The sequence below is a fragment of the Hemicordylus capensis genome, chromosome 1 (genome assembly GCF_027244095.1).
Source record: "Hemicordylus capensis ecotype Gifberg chromosome 1, rHemCap1.1.pri, whole genome shotgun sequence".
NCBI classification, from domain to species: domain Eukaryota; kingdom Metazoa; phylum Chordata; class Lepidosauria; order Squamata; family Cordylidae; genus Hemicordylus; species Hemicordylus capensis.
Window position 1 is genome coordinate 361,576,896 of NC_069657.1, and position 20,617 is coordinate 361,597,512.

The 20,617-nt window shown below is 42.6% G+C and overlaps 1 protein-coding gene across 2 annotated transcripts in view; it reads left to right on the forward strand.

The window, feature by feature from the left end:
* The window catches only part of MTHFD1L (methylenetetrahydrofolate dehydrogenase (NADP+ dependent) 1 like), a 226,496-nt gene that overhangs the window by 121,124 nt on the left and 84,755 nt on the right, over nucleotides 1-20,617 (forward strand). For both annotated transcript variants that reach the window (XM_053292356.1, XM_053292364.1), the window contains 4 exons: nucleotides 3,218-3,357; nucleotides 6,554-6,595; nucleotides 9,965-10,065; nucleotides 12,908-13,085. In XM_053292356.1, coding sequence (XP_053148331.1) covers nucleotides 3,218-3,357; nucleotides 6,554-6,595; nucleotides 9,965-10,065; nucleotides 12,908-13,085 — 461 coding nt within the window. The remainder of the gene's footprint in view (nucleotides 1-3,217; nucleotides 3,358-6,553; nucleotides 6,596-9,964; nucleotides 10,066-12,907; nucleotides 13,086-20,617) is intronic.

Genomic DNA, 20,617 nt, shown 5'->3' on the forward strand with positions numbered 1-20,617 from the left:
CAGATGTAAAACATATATAAAATTTAAAATTAAAATTATCAATAAAACTCAACTAAAAACATCAACTAAAACTATGTTCTTAAGGAAGTGTGAGTGCTCATGAACCTCTTAATGCATGTTAATTTTGCTTTAACTGTTACAGTTTCTGAGTGTGTGCATGCCTGCTTTACTAGGTGGGCTATGGAGATTCTAGTAGAAAAAGAAACATGTTCTGGTAAGAACGAATATGTCTACTTTCTTCTCATTATGTTTCTTTTTTGATTGTGAGCCCTTTGGGGTCAGGGATCCATCTTATTTATTTTTTATTTCTCTGTGTAAACAGCCCTGAGCCATTTTTGGAATGGCGGTATAGAAATTGAATAAATAATAATAATAATTGATAATCACCAACCTCACAAGTTAGCCCACTTCAGCCTTAAACATTCACATGTCCACCATCTGGAATTGGGGTGGATGACATCATCACAAACTACACCAAACCGTCCCTATGTGTCCCTACAGCTGTAGGAAATTTGGTTCAAATCAGTTATGCAGTTCACATTAGCCCCCTTGCACCTCAAAGGTTTATACATCCACCATCTTGAATTGGGGTCATCACAAACTATGCCGTTGAGGTGTCCCTACAATTGTACCCAATTTGGTTTATATTGGTCCAGCCATTGTGAAGTTGATAGGGACACACACACACAAAACGCAGGCCATGCAAGATGGTCAGCTCTAGCAGAATTTAAAACGTTGAAGCCATGGAAAGTAAAATGCAATTAGAACAAAATGCTAAGTTATTATTTGGGGCTTATGTGTTAAAATGAGATTGTAATCATTAAATGTATACTTTAAGCATAACATCACACCGGATATTACTGCCATTCTTTGGCTCTGTATAACTAATGAGAATTAGAATCCCTGTTCCATCCATATAAGCTAGTGCAGTATAGTGGCTAAGATACTACACTCGTAAATCAGAACATTCCCAGTTCAAATCTCACCACTGCCTTAAACCTATTATGTAGCCTATGGCAGGACATGCTGTCTTAGCCTCAAAGCCAGTATACATGTTACACCAGCCATGAGCAGACCAGCTGAAATTGCTTGTTCCATGTTGTAGGCCTTGTATATAGAGTAATGCTACAGAGAATTTCTTCACCATCAAAAATTCTCAGCAGTGGTATAGAGATTCACCACACAGTGCGAAGGCTCCATATGACAAGCCCTTGTACACATTGGGCAGGATCCAGACAGTCATGACTAAGCACTGTTGAAGCAAAATGAGACGTTAGTCCTGACTAATTTAAGTCCCATTAATTTCAATGGGACTTACTTGTGAATAACTTTGTCTGGGTCCTACCCATTATGTCTGATTTATGGATTCTGACTCAAGCATTCACAATAGTATAGAAGCTGTTTCAGTTCACTTCAGCAAAACAACAGACATACTGGATAGACCTATAATCAGCTATAACAGCTATAAATGTGAGTGTCTCACCAAGTAGCTAAAATGTAGTATAGGGTTGCTACTATGCATGATGTGATGTAAACTTGAATCTAAAGCAATATTTGGAGTGAATCTTATTAATGGAAGTCCAGTACCATAATTTTGTTCACATTGCTGGTGGGGAGGAAGGAAAGGGGAATTCTGAGAACTAGATCAGTGTGAACTTGTGTGAAACACATGCTTCAAAAAAATTAAAATAGCAGGAAATTATCCTAGACTCCACACCTGATGAAGTTTCCCACACATTCTTTTGAAAATAAACTCATGATATGCCCCCATGGATTCATGACTGTCCATGCCAAGAGTTCTACCCATCAGTAAATTTTACTTCTCAGCCTGTGGCTGCCAGTGAGAGTGAGTTTGCCTGACTCCTCCAAAGGGAAATGAAACACAAGGCACTATTACCTAGGGTGATCATATGGTTCCCAAGCCATTTGGAGGAGCCGGTTGGCACACTGAATGTTGACACTACTTTCCTCCCCATCAGTTGTTTTATTTCAGGTGCTTGGGCAAAGCCCCTGCATACACTTTTGGATCTCTCAGTGGCTTTTGATAGCATCAACCATGGTATTCTTCTGAATTGCCTGAGGGATTTGGGGATAGGAGGCACTGTTTTACAGTGGTTCCGCTCCTATGTCTTGGTTAGATTTCAGATGGTGGAGCTTAGTGACAGCTGCTCTTCAAAGATGGAGCTATTAATATGGAGTCCCTTGGGGCTCCATTCTGTCACCAATGCTTTTTAATATCTACATGAAACCACTGGGTGAGGTCATCAGGGGATTTGGTGCTGGGTGTGATGAATATGCTGATGACTCCAAATCTATTTCTCCTTCGCATCAACATCAGGAAATAGTGTTAAGCCCTTAAATGCCTGCCTACAGGCAGTAATGGGCTGGATGAGGGGTAATAAACTGAAGCTGAATCCAAGCAAGATGGAGGTGCTCATTGTTGGGCGTCGTAATCTGCAAGATGGGCTAGAGCTTCCCGTTCTGGACGAAGTTACGCTCCCCTAGAAAGAACAGGTTCATCGCTTGGGAGTACTCTTGGACCTGCGTCTCTTCCTGGTGCCTCAAGTTGAGGCTGTGGCCAGGAGTGCTTTTTAGCAGATGCAACTGATTTGCAACTCTGCCCATTTATTTAGAAAAATGACGTAAAAACAGTGGTGCACCATCTGGTAACCTCCAGGTTGGACTACTGCAGTGCTCTCTATGTAGGACTGCCTTTGTATGTAATTCAGTTAGTTCAAAATGCGGCGCTTTCTCTACAAGATCCCCACCGCTCATCAGGAAGGGTCTGTCTTCAGGTGCCACCAGTTCATCTCATGGCAGCCTGGGATCGGGCCTTCTCTGTTGTCACCCCTAGGTTGTGGAATGTGCTCCCTGTGGATATAAAAAGATTGTCTTTGTTAGAAACCTTCAGGAGAGCCTTAAAGACCCATCTTTTTAGCCTGGCTTTTAATGATATTTAGTTTTAATGTTATTTAGTTTTAATTGCAATTTTAATCTGCTCTTAATTGATTTTTTATTTTAATTGTTTTTGTTTTTAATGTACACTGCCCTGAGCCATCTTTGGAAGAGTACTATATAAATTGAATCAAATAAATAAATAAATACATTGGATTTCAGGCATGCATCAGAGAGCCTGGGTTGTGAATGACAGTCAAGTAGAAACTTTTCTTTGACTCTGTCATCCCTTTAATTTAAATTAATCCTTTATTCCTAACAGTAACTGAAGCTGGGTTTGGTGCTGATATTGGGATGGAGAAATTCTTCAACATCAAATGCAGAGCTTCTGGCTTGGTTCCCAGTGTGGTTGTGCTTGTTGCTACAGTGAGGGCTTTGAAGATGCATGGAGGTGGGCCAAGTGTAAGTTTCTCTACCTATCTAATAAAACAAATGATTAATCTTTAAACCTCCTTAAGGTTCAAAATAAGCTGTTATCATCTGAAATGTATATAAACATTTTAATTTTAAAATTGTTGGAATAATTTTCAATGCAGGCCAATTAACATAGCTCATTGCACTGTCTTTCATCATGCAGATGTCCTCTGTGGCATTAGCCTTGGAGATTACATGGCTTTAGATATATTACAGAGGATAGCTCTAAAAACTACTAAAAATTAGGAAGGGGAATTAAACCTATTTTCAGTATCTCTATCTCCGATTCACTCTTGGGCACTGATGGTTTTTTTGTGTGATTTCACCGTGTACTTTACACTGTCATGGATAAACTCAGCATTCCAGAGTCTCAGTTACCACCTTCTTGCTGCTAGCACTATTTCTGCCATTCCCTCAAAAATTTAAATTATTTTAGCAAACTAGACACACACTCCAGTCAATGCTGAATCCCATTAAATTCAATGGGAGGGAGTTACTGATATAGAGAGAGCTTCCATAGAAATCTAAACTACTTAACTTGGCTAGATTGTGCCCCGTTTTCTTGGTTTCTTTTGATCTGAACGATAGCAGTGCACAAGACAGATGTATTTAAACCAAATATTTCTCTTCCCTCCCAAAGTTCATCCATTTCTTTCTTCTCCCGCAGCCTGTCACCCAAGCATGTGGTCTGGCTTTCATCTTTGAGTCTTTACTTTTTTCCATCCTTCAGTAGAATTCTTACTGGAGCCTGACTTTTTTCCCCTCTTTGGCTTTTGCAACCTACTCCCCCTTGGCTGTTGCTGTTCTTACTTCAGCCATCTTACTTCGGCCCAGAATTTCGCTATCTGGATAGTTCAGCATGCTAACCACTTTGGTCACATTCAGCCAGCCTGTACTTCCCTCACTGCATCCCTCATCCTCTGTTTTTGCATCCAGTGCATATTTCTTATCTTCCCCTTTCTAGAATCTGCATGTCTTTGCTTCTCTCTACTTTTAATTTTGCATACACACTCCTACAGCATTGATTCTTACAGCAATGAACACACTACTTCATATTCATGCGGAAGCACCCTCCATATCCACCTTTAAAATCCTTCTGCAGATCACTTCTGCTACTGATATTTTTCAAACTCACTCTTCTACCTGCAACATGATCCTATCCATGCTTACTCAGAAGTATAGTCCCATTTGTCTCAGTAGCACTACTGCTACTAATGGTTTTGGAATGCTAATATGATGTATTAACTATTTTTATATCCTCAAACTGCAGAGATTTGTAAGTTGGGTAAAAATGATGAATATGTGGGCACCCAACGCCCTCCCCCCAATTTGCAGGGGTTGGAAAATGGATTTCTTGAGTTGAGAGCTTGAGTAGAAATAAGGTAGCTCCTTTTGTGAATAGTTCTCTGCAGGCTGAGCCTGATCACTGAAACCTTTGAAACTTGAGTTAACTTCTTTGCTCAACCAAATGAGGCATCCAGTCTAAGCAGGAAAAGCAACTAGCCATACAGTTCATAACTCAGGACCAGTTTTTCCCTTCTCCTCGAACGTGTCTAGCTCACCCCCCATCCCACTTTTCCCGTTGAGGTGTGCGCCACATTTGTGCTCTGCTGCTGGCTCTCTGGAATTAGTCTGGAATTTATTGGGTTTTTTGTACTTTCATATTTCCACTCTGAAGGACTGCCAAGTGCAGCTGAGCAGATTTCTGCTTGTTAGTAATTATTTTTAAGCAACAAAGCTGCTCAGATTTGACAAGAAACAAGATTACAAAGCCGGGTTCAGTAGTTAGATTTGCTGACAATCCTTTTCTGAGAAGACAGTTAGAGGGAGCACTCCTAGTAAATCCCACCCCCCACACCTTTCCATGCCACCTTTTAGTAATGCTACCCCCACCGCTCTCACACATGCTTCTCCTCCCACTTTCCACTTTCTCACCCTACCTACTCTCCCGGTCACATTAATACTACTGCTGCTATATCCAGCTCTCTCACCTTCCTTACTTTGTTATGATCGAATTTCTCCCTTCCTAGAAAGTAACACCAGCCAGCTGGTGAGTGTTAACAACAGCAAAATAAAGAGGATGCTGAGAAGTGTAGAGTGACAGGGTGAAAAACAGTGTGTGGAAAGAGACTAACTTTTGCTGCTCTGTCTTCAGAAGCACTTTCTGGAAATGAAAGGAGAGCTGTGCTCATGCAAGGATGCTTTGCATGAGTGCAGCCCCCTTCCATTTAGCAGTGCTTCGCTGAAGTTTAGAATCCAGACATATATCTGGTGGATTGCCTAGAACACTCAGCAGACCAAATTTGTCCCTGGAGCATTCGTTGTCCACTATTATTGTAAAGAGTGGTTTAAATGGCTTTAAGTATGGATTTCAGATTTGTCTCTTAGTCATGCTTATCATGTATAAATGCTTCACATTCAGCTTGAAAAGGTGAACTCTTAACCAGTTCAATATGGGGCCAAAACAACATATTACTTACCTTGCTGAATGCAGGGGTTAGGCATTTGTTGGGGGAAAGTGGTAGTGTTTAACCCTCCCCTTCCTGGTGCCTTTTAATTGTGTTTTCTCCCAGCTGAGCTACTTTCTGGTAATTGAGACTGGCTGAGGAAAAGGCATCCAGAATGGAGTAGAGTGGAGTTGTGAGGGGAAAGCAGTTGGCAGGAGAAGGCTTAGGACTCACCCAGTATTTCTCCCCTGCAAATGCATGTCCCCGTGTTCCTCTTTTCAGCAAACATAGGATTATGCTGTGTTTCGTTTGACAGCATAATGTGTAGACCCAGCCTGCTACAACAGAAATCGATACTTAAAAATCGATACTTAAAAAGCAAAAGAATTAAAACTGGATTAGAGTTGTTATATTTTTAGGTAAGGTGTGAACAAAACCAGAACTTCAATTCTGAATTGAGAACTGGATGTTGCCATAACACATCACAATAATTACTTGTTTGCTCAGCTACAGTTGAAAGAAACGCAGTGAAATAACATCCTCAGTTACAACAAATTTTCAGTTAAACCTTTAAATGGTGACATGTTTAACATATTGACTGCTGCTTATAGAGATGTTTCTGAAAAGCTTTATCCTAATGATAAAAGCTTTGTCATTTTTTTAATCAGAGAGAAAAGTATTTTCCCGATATTTTAGGGAAATTCTGACTTAAGACCATTGTTTCTTTTTTATTTCAGGTAACTGCTGGTGCCCCTCTTAAGAAAGAATATACAGAAGAGGTAAGAACAATTTCTGAGAAACCTAAAAACATTTTTTTAAAATCTGTTGTTTTTTGGGTTATAAGATGAAAGAAGAATTAAATGTGGTACTACAAAAACTAGAATGCTCAGTGGATGCAGCCAGGTATTTTGCAACTGAAATTCATGTCATTTTTATGAGGATTAATAACAAAGAAAAGTATTTCTCACTAAGTGCTGAATAAATTTGCTATAAGAAATCAGAGCACTTTCCCAGGCCTTTTTGTTATGGATGTGCACAAACTGTTCAGCGGTCCTTTTACAGACTGCCAAACTGGTTCGAAGGTCCGGCATTCAGGCGGTCCAACAGGGGAGTACCTTTAAGGACAGGGCCAGACTGGGGGCACTGAGAGGGCAGTGGAATGTATGTGGGGAGGGCACCAGGTTTTGAGCAGAATGGGTAATTAAAGGTGGGAGTTGGGTCACAGGGGCACCTCGTGGGTGGGGTGCACCAGGAATATGCCCTATTGCCCTCTGGGCCAGTAAAGCAGGGAGGGTGCCCACCCCCCACTGCATTTTCCCCTCCCCCCACTGTGTTTCCTCCTCCGGTGCTATCACCAAAACCGCTGGCGCAGGACTGCAGCATACCTCCTTGCAGCCCCAGTCAGTGTTGTACCAGAAGTGGCTGGTGTGCGTGCATTCGACATGCACCAGCCACTTCGAGTATGATGCTGACTGGGGCTGCAAGGAGGTATACAGCAGCCCCGTGCCAGTGGTTTTGGCGACAGCGCTGGCAGGAGAAATGTGTGCACGGGGGTATGGGTACCTTTCCTGCTTCTTACATGTAACCCCATCCCCGAACCATGCCGAACCATCCGAATGCCGATTCATGCACATCCCTACTTTTTGTGTCTCATTATTTAGAAAGGGATTGCAAATAGTGCTCTTACTGCCAGAAACTGTGAATTTTTAGTTTCACAAAAATGTGTGTTCTCGTTTTGATGACTAACAAGTGTATATTGTCTTAGTTTCAATGTCTCATGTCTCAGCAATTGGTCATATTATATCACCTTGATAATTTGGGCTTTTTTTCCAAAACAGCAGTAGCTCATTGCATGGGAATATTGCTTTTCTACTTCATTATTTTAATGGAAGTAACTTCCTGCCCACAAAAAATGTATTCCGTGGAACATGCTCCATTGTACGTTGGGTATACAAGGGTTTTTCAGTATGTGAACAGGACTAACAAGATAGTGACCACTTTTGTTAATGCCAGTGGCACTCTTACCCTTGGACTTGGGGCCTCCACACCTCCTGGGCCCCCCCAAATCCTCTTTAGTCTGTCCGGGGTGGTGTGGTCACCACTGGCCCGCACTGCACACTACACTAACTTGCAGGGGTGTGTGTGTATGTGGCCTCCAAAGGCCTTTAGGTCCAGGCTCCCAAATTACCTAGGTATCCTCTTGTTAATGCCACAGTAACAGCAGGCTTCTGAATGTTTGTGGTCCCTGTACAAGCCTCTTCCATGGGCCTCCTTAAAAAGTGAGGAATGGAAGGAGTCTCATGCACACATTCTTACTCACACTCTTTCTCACTCATATTTTCTCATACACTCCATATCATGGCACTACACACACCCGCCAGATTCCCCCCATTGTAATATACTTTCACTCCTCCTCCTATCTCAACACTCTCTTTTCTCTCTCTTTTTTAATTCCCTGGATTTCCCCTTCCCCTGTCCTTGATTGAAGTCTCTGTACATCCCAGGAGGATATGTCTGTACATATGAACTCTTTTTGTGGGACTTCCAGAAAGGTTTGATGCAGCATTAGTCTCTTGTTGCTCTGTTGACCCTGCCTACCACCACCACCACCACCACCAGCAGTCTCCTGTGAGTCACAGATATGCATTCATCCAAGAACCACTGTCAGCCAGTTCTGCAACTCCATCTTTAGAGTTTATAGATTAGCAGTGTCCAAAATTAGTCTTCTGTTTCTGATATAATAGTTTTTAAAGGTTTTCAGTAGAGTAAATTTTATGGTCCAGTCCTGGATTCGACCTGCCTAGAACTGATCACATGCTGAATATAGCTTCCTTGGAGGCATGGAATGAGTATTAATAATAAGTATCTTGGGATAAGAATTATGAAGTAGAAACATCTATATTGAATTCATTTTACCATGTAAACCCTTTAGGTGGCGCTGTGAGTCAGAACAGGGCAAGTTGGGCAGTAACTTTAACTCCTGGTGCCATAACCCGGGAACATTTCTGAGATGTGGTTAGACAGGTACTTTGGTGGCTACAAGGTTGAGTTGTCTTATTTGCTGCCATGCTTTTGGCGATATAGCTGAACGTGAATTCATTTCACTTTTTCATGTGGCTTTAATAAAACCATATTATTGAGGGATAACTATAAAGGCTTCTAATTATCTAGACCTTATCTAGACCCATTTCAAACTGGCTTCCGGGCTGGCTATGGGGTGGAGACTCCTTGGTCGTCCTGATGGATGATCTCCCGCTGGGAATTGACAGAGGAAGTGTGACTCTGCTGGTCCGCAGAGTCCAGGTACGCAGTCTGGGGGTACTTCTGGATCCAAGTCTCTCCCTGGTGTCCCAGGTTGAGGCAGTGGCCAGAAGTGCCTTCTATCAGCTTTGGCTGATATGCCAGATACGTCCATTTCTTGAGATAGATGGTCTCAAAACTGTGGTACATCTGCTGGTAATCCATAATGCGCTCTATGTGGGGCTGCCCTTGTATGTAGTCCAGAAACTACAGTTGGTTCAGAATGCGGCAGCCAGACTGGTCTCTGGGGCAGCTAGGAGAGACCATATTACTCCTGTATTGAAGGAGTTACACTGGCTGCCGATATGTTTCCGGGCAAAATACAAGGTGTTAGTTATAACCTATAAAGCCCTAAACAGCTTGGGCCCTGGGTATTTAAGAGAACGTCTTCTTTGTTATGAACCCCACTGCCCATTGAGATCATTTGGAGAGGTTCGTCTGCATTTGCCACCAGCTTGTCTGGTGGCCACTCAGGGACAGGCCTTCTCCATTGCTGTCCCGAGGCTTTGGAATGCGCTCCCTAGTGAAATAAGAGCCTCCCCATCTCTGACAATTTTTTAAACGTCTTTAAAGATGCACCTGTTCACCCAGGCTTTTAACTGATACTGTTTTGATTGTTTTTAATGTTGTTTTAGAATATTGTTTTAAAATTTTTACATTGTCATATTTTAAATTTCTTGTTATTGTTTTTAACTAATGTTTTAATGTTGTTTTTATTTTGTTGTAAATTGCCCAGAGACGTAAGTTTTGGGCGGTATAAAATATGTTAGTTAAATAAATAAGTAAGTAAGTAAAGTTATTATTAAAGGTTTCCAGTAACTTTTAGATTTCTCTCCTTCCACGTGCAGAATCTCAAGCTGGTGTCTGATGGCTGCAGTAACTTACGGAAGCAAATAGAAATTGCACAACTCTTTGGCGTTCCAGTTGTGGTTGCTCTGAATGTTTTCAGGTAAACTGGTTTGTCCTTCCCCCCACCCTGAGAAAATAACCTCATATTGTAAGTTTAAGTGCTGGAACTAGGCATGAGCATGCTATCCTATGGTTTTTCTTCTCTTACCAAGTTCTTGATGACTACTAAATGTATTTAATAGTCTTTAATATTTAAAATGTATTTAATGCTGTCATCTCACCAACCAAGAACTTTAATCAGTGTTAATTGGATATTACAGAAGGAATGGAACCTCAAAGGCCATGTATTTCAATTCTCTACACTTTGGCAAGACTACTGTTTATTTTTAGCAGATTTGTACATAGGATAAAATTGAAGACTGAATAAGTCATGCTTTTAATCTTCAGTTCTTTACTATAAATTCTTGAAGAGCCTGACCAAGTTTTGGAGGATTAATCAAAACTTTAACAAAATTCTTCAGGGGCACCACCAACAAAGGCGTTGTAATGTTTTGTAGTGTTGGTTTTGTTTTTAATCAGGCATAATTCCATTTTTTGCATGCTTAGGTGTAGGATCTAAGGTAAAATGAGAAGATAGGTGTACCTGTAATTATATGGCACTGCTTTCGCTTGGCTTTAATCCCAGCCATATGTCCTACTTGAGAGTTTTGAATTCCTTACATCAGCCTTTGTACTTTTGCAAAGCCTCATTTCCTATTCTGTTTGTTCTGTTATGAAAAGATTCTCTGCCTTGCCTCTCAGTCAGTTCTTTACAGTTTTCCTTCTGTACACCTTGTATACCTGTACACCTCTGCACACCTTGGGTGGGTGTGCAGTTTATGGCCACCTCTGGTCCATCATCATCCCAACCACACACAGCCCTTCTGGTGAGTTGCCTACATGCTGCTCATTCTATGGGAAATAATCAAACACTTATTTTAGGGCATACATGACAGATACTCTGCAGTTCCATTTATATTATAGACACTGGCCGACATGTTGCACAAGGCAACACAAGTTTTTCTGACCTATGGGGCTGCTGTGTATGTGAAAGCAGTGTTGCACAAAAGTGCAGTTGTGCTTGTGCAGTGCTACTTCCATTGTTTCCAGTGAAAGTAGTGTTTCACAATTGCCCGCACACCATTTTAAGTAGTTGCACATCTGCACTCTTGCACAACACCCATGGAGCTGGCTTTCACATGTGCAGCTGCCCTGAAAATGTCAGTGTTGCCTTATGCAATGTGCTGGCCACTGTGTTCAGCATCTCAGAAGTACTGTATTTACCCAAATAGAAGATGACCTTGAATTTAGGACAATCCCTTAAAAATGTGGTTTAAAAATAGGTTATATTACTTACTCAAAAGGAAGAGGACCCTGAATTTAAGACAATTTTCCAATTTCAAACATCAAAGAACTTTGGAAAAACTGTGGCGGATTCAGGTCAATACAGTACACAAATGCCTTCTCTCTGGCCTTTGCTTTCTGTGGAAGAGGAGGAAATGTCCAGCTTCCAATTGCTTTGCCTGCTTCAGTGGTTGAGCACACTAGTAGGCTGAGATTGCTCTTTTTTTAGTGACTTAAGTAAGTACAGCTCTTACAGTCAGTCATTTTAGTCAGACATGTCTAGCCAGCTTACATGTCCCAATCCTTCAAATTGCCAGTCCTGTCTCATTCCCAGTACACCACCCCACAACCTCAATCATATAGGGAGACAGTTCAGTCTACCATTACCCCCTACACAATTTATAGTGTTTAAATTGTGAAGAGCTTCTCCCCCATGCAATTATAAAGTTACGTGGTGACATATTAGGGAGTGGGGGGCATGCATGCTCACATCTTGTATCATGTAGTGGGTGGGGCCATTTGGATAAATTGTCTGGTGTACTATTTTTGTGTATGATATGATTTTGTATATGATGTACCAGTGTATGATGTAGTATTTTTACCAGCTACATTAAACCATTAGAAATGACTTCCTTAATCACACCAATCCCACAGGAAAGCTCTCCAGTATATAAACATCTGTGTATTATTATACTTACATATGTGCATGACAGTGGTTCAAAAGGTTTTACAAAATGTAGGAGGAAGCTTACAAAGAGGGAGAGACAGAGATCTTTGTGTGCCAGTGAGAAGAGAAATCTTGGTCTTGCTGGTGTGTTTTGGTTTCTCTCTCTCTCTCTTTCTCTCCCTCCCTCCCTCTCCCTGTCCCACCCCCACCTTCCACTTCTTCCTGGCAGATCTTAACTGAGAGAAGCCCAGAGCTCAAGCCTACTTGGAAGTCATCACTTGGGAGCCCTTCCTTGATGGCTGTGATTGGGGACTGAGGAAGTAAAAGGAGGGGGTGGACAACTCACACATGGAGCAACAACTTACAGGAGGAGAAGCAATCATCTTCCTGATCTTTTCAGCAAGCCAAGTGCTAGTTGCCAGGACCTGTTTCATTAATTTCAGTGGCAACTGGCAGGGCCAACATCAGGTGTCAATATAGCTGAACAAATGCTGGGAGCCCAGGACCCTCAAAAAGGCCCACTACTGAGCCCTGAGGCCATCTCTGTGCCCATAGCCTTCATGCATTGATAGTGAAGTAACTCTCTCAGAACCAAACCAAATAGGAGGGGCCACATGGAGGGTAGTTTTCCAAGGGTTCTCTGAAATGTGGAGCCAGTCCTGGCATCTGCCCTCCTGAATTTTTCTCACCCTGATACAGAAGTATAAATTACATTTATTCTTGCCTAGACTGGCACGTTTATCCAGCACAGCACCAAAAACATACCCAATGCAAAGTTCATATCAGCATTCAGTATTGTGTGTAGTCTTCCTACTTAGCCGCATATATGAGGGACTATTTGGCAGATATGACTGGTTGAGAAAAAGTAATGAAATAATTGTTTTGTTGGCAGGACGGACTCTCCTGCTGAGATTGATTTAGTCTGTGAGATTGCCAAGCAGTCTGGTGCTTCTGATGCTGTGGCTTGCTATCATTGGTCAGATGGGGGCAGAGGAGCTGTGGAATTGGCTCAGGCTGTAAGAAGAGCTGCTAATCAGAAGAATAGCTTCAGATATCTGTATGACCTGCAGGTAAGTTGGATTAATGTTCCTGCAATATAAAGGTACCACAGATCTCTCAGAAAGGGGGGAAACCCAACAACTTCTGAATCGCATGTTGGTTTGCAAGTTGTTGGTTCAGTCATTACCTCCAGCAATACACATTATTCCCTATGGGACAGTATGTTTGTTTGTGTTTTTGTCATTTATTTAAGTATCTCTAGTTATAAGATTCTCTCAGGATGTCTATGGAGACACAAAATATTTGAGAACCTATAGCTTCCAACATATGTTGGAAGTCAGTTTTTCTGCTCATTGTTTTGAATTGTGTTCTATCATGACATCTTAGCCCAGGTCTGACAACTTCAAACCCACAATGCTCTCCATATGTCTCTCCGCTTCCCACAATCCCCAGATATAGTTAGGGCTGGTTCACGCAATGTCTGGTAACTATTAAATTCAAATTATCATGGTGTGTGCACTTCTGCGGAGCATGTTGTGAGAACCCATAAAAAGTTGATGATCTCTGTTGGCAGTGTGTCAACCAGGCATTCACCTGGGATCGGTAATCTTAGATTTGAACTCCGGCTGTCAATCCTGTGCAGAGGTGCACCTAGGTAATTTTGGAGCCCCCATCCCCTTCCCCTGCAAATTAAGCATCATCATGCTCGGCTGAGTGACCACACCACCCAGGACAGACTAAAGAGGATTTGGGGCCCCCGGGAGTTGCGGAGGCCCTGGACTTCGGCTCTGAAGTCCAGGGGTAAGATTGCATCTGATCCTGGGTGGGTGCTGGGTTGACATGCTGCCAGCCAGTGACTGTTGACTTTTTCGAAGTTCTGACCACACGCAATGTGGGAGCATGTGTGCCAAGAGAATCTCAGGTTTAATGGTTACCGGACATTGCTGTAATTGTGTGAACTAGCCCTTAGAATCCTGAAAATGCTAGTTTTCATTAAAAATAAAAAACAAATGGTGTGTGTGTGTGTGTGTGTGTGTGTGTGTGTGTGTGTGTGTGTGAATCAATTATAGATATAGTATAAGTCATATGAAGTTATACTTACTTGTAGCAGATCAAGTCCCTTTGAGGGAGTTTAATAACCAAAGTCTGCTGATTCTGCATCTTGACATTTATGGTCAAATCACATATTGTGATTTAAAGCCAATTACACTAGGCTCTTTTCCTCCACCATGTAGCACAACAACATTTTGTAATACAATTGTTGGAATCTTAGTAAATAATGTTTCTAATTAGCACGATAGCATGAGCTGGTTTAAAACTCAATTTTGCAGGTTCAAAATAAATTGTCTCCATTCTTGTGAATTCCCTTTTTATTAGCAAAAAAGGAATAGTCCTTTAGCTAAGAAGAATAGCTGTTAAATGTTATGTCAGATACAGCACAAGTACTTGCTCAGAAGCAGAGGTCTGCATTCATTGTGATAATTCAGAGGCACTACAGAACCACAGTGACTGAGACCAAGATTCAAATGGTTAGGCATGTACACTGGGGCAGTTCTATTTTATTTTCCTGCTTGAGCACCTCACGTTTCTCCTCCCCGCCCACCCAAAAGCCACTCCGGATGGTTCAGGAGCCTTCTGGAGCCAGCTGTGATCGTGGGCCAAAGATGCAGCAGAGGAGGAGTTAAGAAGAAATCTCAAAGTTGTCACAGCAGAGTGTGCTGCCCAAGAGATTATCTAAAGACATTATGTTGAGTTCAAAAAAACAAAGATTTATTAAGAAACTAAAACATCACATACTAAGAGAGAGACATTGAACAACATACCCAAACAGGCACTAGCTTTCAACAACGACTGAACAATTCTATTTGATTCTGACCAAGAGAGTCCTATTCACATCACATTGTGCCTCTAGTGGCCAGAAGAGGTTACTGCTAAGAGCAATGCTTTAGAATTCTCACTTCTAACATTAGCAGCCTCCCCATGTGCTTTCCATTCATACAAGATTGCCTGAACTAGCCATCTTAGACACACTTATTAGAAGGTAGCTCTTATTCAGCTTAATAGGGCAATGCCTAGAATGTTTGCTCAAGATTACAGCCTAATTAAAATCAGTGACTGATATCCAGAGTGAGGATGCAATGGGAGCTGCATATGCTCAGCTGGACGCTTCCCCACTGCCGCTGCATCCACTCATGTGGGAGGGGGCAATTTTGGGTGATTCTTCCTGCCTTTGGAATTGCCCTTTACCTTCCAAAGCTATGTCCCTGAGGTATCACAGACCAGAGGAACATAGTTTTGGAAGGCACATTGCAATTCTAAAGGCAGGGAAGATCTCCCAAAATCAGTCCTTTCCCACCACAGACAACACAGTGGGAAAGACTCTGGCTGCAAAGAAACCACTCCCATTACATCCTCACTCTGTTGCTCTGGATGTCAGCCAGTGTGACTTACTTCAGAATAAATGCTTAAAAGGCAAGTTCCAGACTGAATTCAGGCATGACTGTCCCATTGAAAATAATAGGACTTCAGTTACTCATTATTAACCTGTCTCATTTATTTCAGTGGTGCTTAGTCATGACTAACTAGTCTGGACGCTGCCCATTATTTTTGTTTTGTTTTATTTTAGAGATCCTCTCCTTTCCTCATTAAAACATGCTTAGCATTGGGATATAAAGATCTAGAGTTGGAATGGTAAAGAAGTATATTATTTGTGGTTATGGCTGCTATATTCATTTTGTTCCTCTTATCTTTACTTCTAATTTTGTAAGTTTATTATTATTTAACACACCTCTATACCGCCCAAAACTCACATCTCTGGGCCATTTGAATTATCCTCCATTCTTGTCTCATGCTGTGTATATCTATGTTCAGAATCCTCACCGTTTGCTTGGGGCATTCCATGCTGCTGCTTATGAAAGCTTATAAAACAGCCCTAGTGTGGACGTGTATTCACCCTTTGCATGATGTAGGACCTGTTCCCCTCCATTATTCAGGAGACACAATAGATGAGCTGTGTGCTCTACACCAACAATTGCTTGCATGACTTCTTTCCCTCAAAAAGGATAGGGCAAGGATTGTGCAAACCTTGCATAAGATTATGCATAACCTTGCATATGGCATTGGCACGAGTGTTGGGTATGGAGTGTATCAGCTTTTATATGACATTGTGTGATAGAGAAAGAGATGAACTGCGCCTCCAACTTTCCCTTCTTGGGCAAGGTGACAGAGCGTGTGGTGGCATCCCAGATGCAGAGGATATTGGATGATATGGATTATCTAGACCCCTTTCAATCTGGCTTCCATTATAGATATGGAACTGAAACTGCCTTGGTCACTCTAGTGGATGACCTATGCCAGGAGCTAGACAGTGGTAGTGTGTCCCTGTAGGTTCTGCTGGACATCAGCGGCGTTTGATACCATCATCCATGGTATCCTTCTGGACCACCTCTTGAGTATAGGGATTGCAGGCACTTCCTTAGAGTGGCTTCGTTCCTTTCTTGGGGGAAGGGTCCAGAAGGTGGTGCTGTGGGACTACTGCTCAGCTCCATGGCCATTGGCTTGTGGGTCCCCTTTTATCCCCCATGCTGTTAACATCTACATGAAACTGCTGGGAGACGTCATCCGGGGACTTGTCCTGAATTGGGGGCTGGAGGCAGTGATGGGTTGGATGTGGGCTAACAAACTGAGATTGAATCCAGACAAGACAGAGGTACTGTTGGTCAGTAGGAGAGCCAATCAGGATAAGAAGATTTGACCGGTTCTGGATGGGGTTGCGCTCCCCCTGAAAGAACAGGTGTGCAGCTTGGGGATGTTGCTGGACCTGGCTCTGCTTTTGGAAGCTCAGGAGGAGGCAGTGGCCAAAGCTTTGGCTAGTGCACCAGCCACGTCCCTTTCTCAAGAAGGCAGATCTGGCCACTGTTACCTGTGCCTTAGTCACATCACGGCTGGATTACTGTAACACGCTGTACATGGGGTTGCTGGGACCATATTACTCCCATTTTGAAAGAGCTACATTGGCTGCCAATCTGTTTCCTGTTCCAATTCAAGGTGCTGGTTTTGACCTTCAAAGCCCTTAACAGTTTGGGCTCTGGATATCTGAGGGACTGCCTGCTCCCAAGGATTTCTGCCCACTTTACAAGATCAATGGAGAGGGTTCTACTCCACGTGCCAATGGTGAGAGAGGCACGGCTGTCAAGCATGTAGGACAGGGCCTTCTCAGTTATTGCCCCCAGACTTTGGAATACTGTCCCATTGGGCATCCACTCCCCAGTCTCCATCACAGGTTTTAGGAAGCTCTAAAATCTTGGCATTTTACCCAGGCTTTTATATGAATGTTCTGTTGCTGCTGCTTTGTATCTTATGGTTACGTTGTACATTTTTAAAAAAACTTTTAAATTAAATTTGTATTTTTATATTCCAATTTAATTTTTATTGTGCAGTTTTTATAGTTTGTTTTAATTGTCTTGTAAACTGCCTTCAGATTATTTTAATGAAAGGTGGTATACGAATTCAACTCTATGTAAGTAAATAATCACATGAAGCTAGATAAAAGGGAGGAGAGCTGGTCTTGTGGTCGCAAGCATGAATTGTCCCCTTTGCTAAGCAGAGTTCGCTCTGCTTAGACTGGTGGGGGAGGCTAGTGGTCCTATATGGGCCCAAGATCTTCCCCCAAGGTACTCTGTTCTTGAGCAGGATAGAGGAAGTGGGTGGGGTGGAGAATTGGAGAGGCTGTGGTCCATAAAAAATAACATCTCCCTTACCAGGATCCCTGTGAGAGTATTAACTTATATTGAGTGTGTGTACCTTATTTATGTATTTATTTATCATATTTTTATACCACCTGATATGTAAATGTCTAGGCGGTGTACAAAGCCGAACATTAAAATCACAGATTAAAATACATAAAACATGATTAAAGCAATATAAAACAAATTATTAAAATTATTAAAATTCTAATTAAAAGCTTGCGAGAACAGAAAAGTCTTGAGTGTCTTCGTGAAAACAAAGAAGGAGATGCTCTTTTTTCATCAGGGAGCATATTCCAATGCCCTGGGGCAGCCACAGAGAAAGCCCGGGCCTGAGTTGCCACCAGACGAGCTGGTAGCAACCGTAACCAGACCTCTCCAGAAGATCATGAAAGGCGGGAGGGTTCATAACAAAGGAGGCGCTCTCTTAAATAACCTGGTCCCAAGCCATTAAGGGCATTATAGGTAATAACCAGCACTTTGTATTTCACCCGGAAACATATCGTCAGCCAGTGCAGTTCTTTCAAAACTGGTGTTAGATGGTCCCTTCGTGTTGTCCCAGAGAGCTATCTGGCTGCCGCATTCTATACCAATTGTAGTTTCTGGACTACGTACAAAGGCAGCCCCATGTAGAGTGCATTACAGTAGTCAAGTCTGGAGGTTACCAGCATATGTACCACTGTTTTAAGGTCATTCACCTCTTGAAATGGACATAGCTGACATATCAGCTGAAGCTGATAAAAAGCGCTCCTGGCCACCACCTCAACCTGAGAAACCAGGGAGAGCTTGGGGTCCAGAAGCACACTCAAGCTACGTACCTGATCTTTCAGGGAGCATGTAACCACATCCAGAACAGGCAGATCTAAACCATCTCTCAGGTCCCAACCCCACCCCCCACAGTCAGTACTTCCATCTTATTTGGATTCAACTTCAGTTTGTTATCCTTCATCCAGCCTATTACCACCTTCAAGCAGGCATTTAGGGAAGATATGCCTTCTCCTGATGATGATAACATGGAGAAGTAAATCTGGGTGTCATCAGCATATTGATAACACCCAGCACTAAACTTCCTGATGATCTCTCCCAGCGGTTTCATGTAGATTTTATTTGTTTATTTATTTATTTAACGTATATACCACCCAAACTTTCGTCTCTGGGCAGTTAACAATGACATAAAAACAATTAAAACAAATATAAAAGGTTAAAACACTTTAACAATTTTAAAACAGTATAAAATTAAAACCTACAAATTTAAAAAGCTGAAAAAGCTTGAGTGAAGAGATGGGTCTTCAGATGTTTTTTAAAAATAGAGATGGAGAGGATAGTATCTCAGCAGCTAAAGAGCATTGGAGACAGTATGGAGACTTGTAGAACTCCATACTTCAGTTCTCACTTTGCAGAGCAACAGTCTCCAAGCGACACCATCTGGAATCTACCAGAAAGTTAAGAGCGGAACCACTGTAAAACAGTGCCACCCAATCCCACCACTCTCAAGCAGTCCAGAAGGATACCATGGTCGATGGTATCAAAAGCTGCAGAGAGATCCAAGAGGATCAGCAGAGTCACACTCCCTCTGTTGATAGCCAATTGGAGATCCACTGGGCAGTGGGGTGATCGGTACACCAGCAGGAGTGCCAATTTATCCCTGGTCCCTAGACTTCGGTACACACTTTCAACATAGGCCAAGTCCCTGACAGGAATCCTTGTATTCTTGTAGGCCACAGCTACCCCACTTCCCCGTCCACATCCTCTCACCTGCTCCACCACGGAGTAACCCTCTAGGAGAAGCTGGGACCAAACCGGACCACTAGCCTCTCCTGACTAGGTCTCTGTGATACATACCAAGTCAGCTCCTTTATCCATGATCAAGTCATGCATTACCTCAGATTTATTGTGAACCGACCTGACATTACAGAGTAATAAAGTGAGGTTCTGTAGGGGGGTGGCATTTCTCTCCAAGGTCAAAGAGGTGGTAGGCCTGCTGGAAGGGGCAATGGCAATCAAATTTCTAAATTCCCTTCCCCTATAATGACCCGCTGGCCTACCAACACCATATCTTCATCAGTTACCCACCACCACTGGTATAACTGCCAGTGTTCATCCCCTGCCTCCCCATCTCTTTTCAACCCAAGACACATACCTGTATCAAGCCTAACTAAAAACTAAGCAGCAATGAAGTGAGCAGGACTCTTCTTTCCAATGATCCAAAGCAATAAGTCGGCCCCATCCCTCTGTTCCGCCCCTGAAGGCCGCCACCAAAGGTTGGCCCCCTTTGGCAGCCTTTAGGCGGCCTGTGCCTCATGCCAGCCCTGGTCCCTATTTACGCTAAAGAACCCCCAGACCCCACCTCTCACGTGGGCTTCTGGAGCCTGGCAGCTCCATTATGGCATTAGCCCCTTAAATGCCTGCCTACAGTCAGTAATGTGCTGAATGAGGGATAATAAACTGAAGCTGAATCCAAGCAAGACGGAGGTGCTCATTGTTGGAGGTTGTAATGTGTAAGACAGGATAGAACTTCCTGTTCTGGACAAGGTTACACTCCACCAGAAAGAACAGGTTCATAGTTTAGGAGTACTTTTAGACCCAGGTCTCACCCTGGTGCTTCCAGCTGAGGAGCCTTTTCTGGCCAGAAGCCCTTTCTACCAGCTGTGATTCATTTGACAACTCCACCTATTCCTTGAGTAGAATGACCTGAAAACAGTGGTACACAATTTGGTAACCTCCAGGTTGCACTTCTGCAATGCGTTCTTTGTAGGGTTGCCTTTTGTACATAGTTTGGAAACTTCAGTTAATTCAATATACGGCATCCAGATTGGTCTTTGGGGTATGTTAATGGAACTGTTCCAGGGTGATTAGTG